Raw genomic sequence first — 7,575 nt, 5'->3', positions numbered from 1 at the left:
GTGGTTAAAGGGTCACTGAGGGGGTGACTCGTGGGGCAGTGACTTGAGGGGGGACACTCCAGAGGGGTGACAGTGACCCGGTGGGGGGAGTGACCAAGGTGACAGTCTGTGGGAGGAATTAATTTGGGGTCGGTGACCAGGGTGGGGCTGAGGGCTTTGGGGTGGTGAGAGGGCCTGAAGGGCCAGCAGCTGGGCCTGAACAGGGAAGGAATTGGAGTGAGGTCTGGGAAGGGCTGGGTGGGGTGGTCAAACAGTGGGTGAAATCAGTGTTAGGAACGTTTGTGCCACTTTCCCTGCCCTGCAAGATCTCAGTGCTGGAGGTCAAAGGTCAGGGAGGCCCTGATGGTGCAGATGGGTCCTTGAGGTGACAGAGCCTGGTCCTTCCTACACTGGGCACCTTGCCCAGTCTCAGCATTCCCTCTCCTCCCCAGAGACTTGGCTGTGTGAGTGTAGGCAAGGCTAGTTTTGGAGGCTCTTCCCAAGGAAGAGGCAAGTCCAGATAGGGCCGTACCTTTTCTTGCTGGCCGTGCTGTGCAGTGGACCTGTCATCGTGGCCCTGTGCTCCCCTCCGGTGAGCTGGTGTCTTCAGGGCTGTTAAGGCACTTGCCGGGTGACATGCTTGAAATGAGGGGTTGTCCCTGTCCTGTCTGCTGGGGTACCTGAGCCCTGTGCTGCTCCTGCACCATTTTTCTTTTCCTTTTGCAGTAGAACAGATCAGATTCCTGGGGAGTTCTGTTCCTCAGGTGCAGGAGAAGGCAGAGTGCAGCCCCCAGCCAGTTGTCTCTGCAGCTTGTCTGTCTGTGCAGATCACCAATGAGGAGTCGGAGGATGAGCCACTGTCCAGAGAGCAGCAAGTGGATACCCGGCTCAGCGAGCGGGATGCAGCAGGAGGGAACGGTGAAGTAACTGAGGAGACTGAAGGCGACGGGCAGAGAGATGGGGAGGAGGCAGAGCAGCTGGACCAAACGGTAACTAAACCACTGGTATCTAGTGGTCGTGGCAGTTGCCGTGCAAGGTGCAGAGAGGTTTCTTATCTCCCTCTCTGTGTGCACTGAGAAGCTTTTGGTTGCCAGGCAAATGTGTTTCTTTTCCCTTGCGCATGGGTTTTGTCAGAGGCTGAGGATGTGAGCCTCAGGGGAGGGATGCACACGGGGAACTTAAACCCCAATGCTCAGAGCTCCAGATCTAGAGGAGAACGAGCAGTTTGGTGCCGAGGGTTGGGTTTGTGCCTGGGATCTGGGGATATTTTGCAGCTTCAGAGTGGAGGTTCCTGGAGGAAGTCCTTGTGCTATGTCCTCACGAGCGCTGAGGTCAGGCAAAGTGTGTGGGAGAGAAAACACCCTGTGAGTCTGAAACGGAGATTGCTTCTCTGCTTCCTTCCCTGCACGGTTAATTGAGCTCTGAGCTGTGCATGGGGTGGGCTAGTGGGTAAATGCTCAGTGAAGCATTTATCTTGGAGTGGATGAAGGGAAGGCTTCAAGCAATGAAAACTAAACACTGAACAATTTCTTCCTTTTGTTGTCGGTTTGTGTTAACGTTCTGTGCTCTGTATCAGCTCCAAAGCGTCTCCTTGCAGAAGCACATAAGGAAAAAGGCACTGTGGTTAATTTGACATTGCAAGTCTGCCCTGTGTCTCACTGGAGATGAGGGTGGGGAGGAGCGAAGGGGATTGGCCCCCTGGCCTCACCTGTTCGGACACAGTGTTTGGGGCATGTGCCCGTGGGTTTTGGGTGCCAGGCAGTGTGGCCAGAGGAGCACAGACCACTGTCTGTGTGCAGTCTAGCTCTGCTGGTGGCCTCAGCCAGCTCAGGAGCTTGGGAATGCTCTGGATGTGCAGTGTGGGCTCTGCTCGCTTGGTCCCTGCATGAGCGGTGCCTCCTGTGGGCCTTGACCCAGTGCATTTTCTGGGTAAGCGCTGCAGGGTGCACCTGCTCCTTCTCTCACACCTTCCTGGGTAGAAATGTGGGAGCCCTCGGCTGGCGTCTCGCCGCCGTTTGATAGAGCCAGATCAGAGCTGGACAGTCCCCTGGTTCTCAGGTCACCTCAGGATCTGTGAGGTTGTTCTGGTAACGCTGTTACTTGCTGTATGACCTGTGTGGGTCCTGGAAATGTGCTTTTTATCTCTGTATGCCCTGGGGAAGAGCCAGTGTGGACAGCAGTGTTGGGTTAAGGAATGCCATGCAGCATCGTGAGCTGAAGTAGCTGCGTCGCCAGCGAGAGGAGCCTGTATCGCGTGGTGCTTTCGGTCAGGTGTTGGTTTCTGTGGGAGTCAGAGTGACGAAACTGTCACGCTCGCTAGAAAGAAAGAAAGTTTAGTCTGGAGAGTAAAGAAGGGCTGAAATGTTTCTTTTACACCTGGTCTACCTAAACAGCTTCTTGCCTGATTTTGTAGTCTTGGACTTTGATATGAAAATGAGCTGAGATTTAACCCTTACATTTGTAAACCTTCGGTGCTTTCCTCCGTTTTCTCCCTGTGTCTTAATTCCCACTTGCTGACAAACTTGAAAGGATGAATATTGGTTTCATTTAAGGACCCTCCTGGCATGCGGATCCCGGTGGGAAATGCTCTTCTCCCTCGTGGAGCTTTCATCCTTGTGGACCGTGGGCATGCTCTGACAGCTGTTCCATTTCTCTTTGCAGCCTGTGTTGAGTAACAAACCAAGAAAGAAAAAAAAGAAGAGGAAAACCAAGAAAACGTTGGCAGGGGAGGCTCTGGTATGTCTGTGTTCACGCTTGAGTTAGTGACTGTGCTGATTTCTGCATTGAGGTTGACAGTGGCAACTCTAAGGTGGCTGCAGAAAAGATTTTTGAAGCACAAATTCTCCTTTCTGTGTTGTACTCATTTAAAATCATGACATGGCAACAACAGCTTTTGACTGTGGCCCTTCAGGCAGCCGGGACTGGCACAGCGCTGCTGCAGATGCTTAGAGCTGAAATCCTCAGAGCAGCATCTTCTTTTATCTCTGCTTCAAGGCTTTGCACAGAAAGGGGTAACTGTGTGAGGGATTTCGCATTTCCATTATGTTTTCTTTGCCCTACTTAGCTTTCCTAGCACTGCAGAGCCATCCAGAGCTCTCGCTGCCGTTCACGCCCTTCGCTGTAGTTTGACATCTGACAGCTGAACGCTGGCAGGAGCATCTGCTCATGGGTTATCAGCAAGGGCACTGCCAAGCACTCTTCCTGTGGGACCTGCTCCATCCCTCGGTGATGAAGGGAGCAAGGGGATGGGGTTGTAAGCAGTCTACCTTAAAGAAGTGTGCTTGGAGCGAGAACTTTCATAGAACGGTTTGGGTTGGAAGGGACCTTAAAGCCCATCCAGTCCCACCCCTGCCATGGGCAAGGACACCTTCCACTAGACCAGGTTGCTCCAAGCCTCATCCAGCCTGACCTTAGACACTTACAGGGATGGGGCATCCACAGCTTCTCTGGGCAACCTGTCCCAGTGCTTACCCACCCTCTGCGGGAAGAACTTCTTCCTGATGTTCAATCTAAATCTACCCTCTTCCAGTTTGTAGTTACAGGACAAAGGGTGATGACTCCCTGCCCTTGTAAGAAGTCCCCCCCAGCTTTCTTGTAGCCCCCCCAGGCACTGGAAGGTGCTATAAGGTCTCCCCAGAACTTTCTCTTCCCCAGGCGGAACAAGCCCAACTCTCAGCCTGTCCCCATAGTAAAGGGTCTCCAGCCCTCGGAGCATCTTTGTGGCCTCCTCTGGACTCGCTCCAACAGGTTAATATCCTTCTTAGGTTGAGGGCTCCAGAGCTGCACACAGAACTGTATCTGTGTTTGTGGTGGATAAAACTTTAAGAGATGGATTTGCTTGATTATACTTTATCTACTCGAGTTAGGTCGGGAGACTAAATGGATGAGTCATTGGTCTTTTAAATTCAGCAGAAATAACATTCAAGTGGGAGGTAGTTTTCTGCTAAGGTTTAAGAGTCTTTAACTGTTCATTCAGGGGAGGTCCTTGGCAAAACGTCCTGAGCCACAGTATGCTGAAGTGCTGACCCCTGCCTGCAGTGTGGGTGCCTGGCTGGCACCCTCCTCCCTGGGTATTCAGCTGGGTGAGCTCAGGGACAGTTACTAAGGCAGAGAACGTGTCTAAAGAGCCTGTTTCCTCTCTCAATCCAAGAATAAGGAGCAATGGAGTGATATCTGCCAGCTGTAGGCTCTGGGGAGACTTACTGCTGTTTGATTTGCTAGCTTGAGATAATACCACCTCTGTTCGAGCGTTTAAATGCAAAGCACATTATAAACTTTCCATGTATCCACTCCACGTGGAGTGTCTATATTTAGCTGGAAAAGGCAAGCTCTTAGTGCTGTGTGGTGCCATGAATGGAATTCCGTGTTCCACCCACGTACATCATGAGGAGGATGTGACACACTTCTGCAGCCCTTTCACTTGCTATTTTTTGGAAAAAGTAGAGGCAAATGGGGATAAAAGTGTTACACAACTGTTGAACGTGCACTGCTGGATGTATTCTTTGGGTGGTTAAAAGATGGGAAAGTGAATGCAGTAGGGCTGGGTTAAAATCATAAGTGTTTGATATCTTACTGCAAGGGTCACAGCAGTAACTGAGTGTTTCCATGGAAAGTAGAGGGTAAAGGCTGATTATTTAAACATTTGTGATTAAAATCACCACCCCAGCATAAGCCAGACAAAGCACAACGAAGGCTGGGTGAGAGGGGGCAGACCAGAGACCCCGCAGCCTGCCAGCTCTTGCCCGTGCTGGCAGGTTCTGACTCGTGATGGTGTGAAGAGCAACAGCCCTATGATGCCTTGAGCAAGCAGAGAACCCTTTGGGAGGCAGTTGGACAGGAAAGGCAGGCTCTAGGTGGAATTCCTGAGGGAATAAAGAGTGCTAGGGGAAGAGCAGAAGGCCTCGGTATGAGAGAGTATGAGGTGAGGTCGCAGCGGGGTGAGTGGTAGGGTTGGCACCAGTACAGCCAAAGGGCCAGGAGGCAGCTGTGATGTGATGGGTGTGATCTCTACTGGGTGACCTGCGTGTCACGGTGACTCAGTCTGTAATAACTGCCTTGTCTTTGCATGTGCCTACCTTAAGGAAGACAACGACCTGGAGGACATTGACAGCCTGCTGGAGAAGATCGAGGATACCAATGGACTATCACAGCAGACCCAGAGCGGGATAATTGCTGACAGCAGGCCTCTGCTCTACGTAGAGCACAGGTAGTGCTTGCTTCCATCCTGATTTTGGCCTTGGCTGTGACAGGGATATCTGTTCCCCCAAGGAAGGGAGTTGGGAGCCTCCCAGTGTATTCAGGACCTTGCTTGACAGGGGTTGTGGTAATGGCTGTCCACAGCCCTGTTTCTAACCACTGCTTTTGGAGCTGCATTCCGTTTTGAGCCGTGACTGGTATTCTCTGCTGTCAAGCCTGACTGGACCCAGTTATGTTCCAGAGGTGCCTTCCAACCTAAACCATCCCATGACTGTAGGAGAATCTCTGCAGAGCCGCAGAGAGCCCCGGTGCATAAAGCTTTGCGCACAAACACCCCTGGCTGCGTTCAGGCCGGGCGTTGTGAACAGCAGGCCCCAGCACAGCGTGTGCTGTCCGAGGAGGACAAGGGCTGAGCAGTGCCCGGAGCTAATGTCACTGGGAGGCTGGTTAGACTTGTCTAAACTTTCCCGTACGTCACCATCAACTAAGTGGACTAAGCGCCACGCGCGTCCAAGAGCTGGAGCGGCCTCAAACTAGAAACCCTGGGCCTGTATCACAGTTGGAAATGTTGGGAAATGGTCTGGCTGCTGTGTCCGGCCTGTTCCGGAGCCCAGGGTCAGTGCAGATGCTGGCAGCTCTTTCTGTTTCTGGAGGGAACATTTAAGCTTGTAGCTGGGACAACTTACCAGTCTGGGTTTTGAAACCTCTAGTCACGCTGCATCAAAACCAAGTCTAGACTGGTGGGCACTGGGTGCTAGCGCAGTCTGCGAGGGACCTTTCGGTAACGACAGGAGGGCTTGTTTATCTAGAGGTGGCTTTAAACCTCAGTGACATCTCTGGTCAGGTGAACGTTACTTGGAAACCTCTGAGAGCTGCCCACTCCCTCTCTTCAAGCCTTACTCACGGGGTGGCAGAGAGAACCCCTCTGAAATACACCACGTTAGATCAAGAAAACTGTGGGTGTTGTCATGCTTTGATACAAGGTCTTTGTATGACAAAAATGTATTTTAATCCTTGCCAGCTTGCATGCAGTGATGGTAGTGCTTGCCCCAAATTGCAGGCTGCCACTGCCAGGCTTGGCAGCAGGTATCTCACATTTTCCTGGCACACGTACCCCGAGCGTGCGGCACGCTCCTGACCAGCGCCTGCCCAGGAGTAGCAGGGACTAAGGCCTAGCTGCCCTGGAGAGGGCAGCAGCAATATTCCCAGCTCAGCACCGTTCAGGAGCAGGGCACAAAGGAAGCATGGATCGGATTGAACAGGGCTTTCGATGCCTCCTGTTGCTGCCGTTGACTTTGGTCTCCTTTTGGTGTGTTGTGGCAGACCAGGGAGGCGTGTGACAGCTCAGGGGCTTGGCCAGAGACGGTGCAGGTACAGACCGCTGACGGAGAAGACTCAAGCATCAGACTTCTAGCTGTGTTTAACTGATGGTAGCTTTTCTTTCTTCTTTCAACTTTCTCAGAAACCTGAATCCAGAGAACGAGTTGAAGAGATACTTCGGTGCTCGTGCTGTCCTTGGCGATCAGAGGTGCGTACACCATTTGATATTAAAGCCTTTCTGAGGGCGAGTTGCTGTGTCTGTCCATGCCTTGGTACAGCTTACCGAGCCCCCGGTGTTGCACCTGGCCGGGGAGGAATCCCCGGGCACCCCCAATGTGTTCAGGGTGTCTCACTCACTTAGTAGTTGCTTGTTTGGATGGCAGAATATTTTTTTGGTGATGTGTGTGAGGAGCAGAGTAAGGTTTCTCCAAGCTTTTGCTAGCATTTGCTTTTCCTTCCGCTGATTTCCTCTCTCGGTTACTGTCAGATATCCTTCTAAAGTCCTTTCACTCAAATTCAGACTTCTAGAGGTTTTTTTTCATTCTCCAGCGTTTGTCTCTTGTTGCTCGTCCAAGGCCTCTGATATCTTACAGAGTGGACCCTGAATCTTTTCCAGAGGGTCACGTGTGCTTGCTTTCAAGGGCCCAGAGAACCTACTGCTCCTTGAATTGGAGGTCTCTATGCGGTTATCCGTTGCACTGTGGTCGATGTCACCCAGAAAATCCCAGCTTTAATGCACTGGTTGAAAAATGTGCATGTAAGAAGGGTGTAAGCTCAGAGCAGTGATGGTGGACGCAGAAGCCTTCTCGGAGATGGTCTGTGGAAGAACAGTTAGCACTTGAGGAAGACATAGTGGTCCCTTACTGAGGAGACGTGACTCTCTTAGAGTGGCCTTGATTTCTGAGTTCCTCCTGCCCTGAACCAATAAACTGGTTGCATTTCTGAGTGTGGCTTGAACTAAATCTGTCTACATTTGAAGGCACTGCTGGGAAGAGAGATGAGTCAGAGGGATGTGGGGCTCTCTTAATTGGACCCGGGGAGCTGTTTGAAGCAGTTGAGAACTTGGCAGGAATAAAAACA

At 51.8% G+C, this 7,575-nt stretch overlaps 1 protein-coding gene across 1 annotated transcript in view; it reads left to right on the top strand.

The window, feature by feature from the left end:
* Window positions 1–806: 806 nt before the first annotated feature.
* Window positions 807–7,575, top strand: part of TCF25 (transcription factor 25 (basic helix-loop-helix)) — a gene marked incomplete at both ends in the record, with an annotated part of 16,936 nt that continues 10,167 nt past the window's right edge. Inside the window, 4 exons of the mRNA XM_010159423.1 lie at window positions 807–968; window positions 2,641–2,715; window positions 5,061–5,185; window positions 6,638–6,703. Of these exons, the coding sequence (XP_010157725.1) occupies window positions 807–968; window positions 2,641–2,715; window positions 5,061–5,185; window positions 6,638–6,703 (428 nt within the window). The remainder of the gene's footprint in view (window positions 969–2,640; window positions 2,716–5,060; window positions 5,186–6,637; window positions 6,704–7,575) is intronic.

The sequence above is a fragment of the Eurypyga helias genome, unplaced genomic scaffold (assembly GCF_000690775.1).
Source record: "Eurypyga helias isolate BGI_N326 unplaced genomic scaffold, ASM69077v1 scaffold34439, whole genome shotgun sequence".
Taxonomy (NCBI): Eukaryota; Metazoa; Chordata; class Aves; order Eurypygiformes; family Eurypygidae; genus Eurypyga; species Eurypyga helias.
This window is presented reverse-complemented; position numbering and strand designations above follow the sequence as displayed.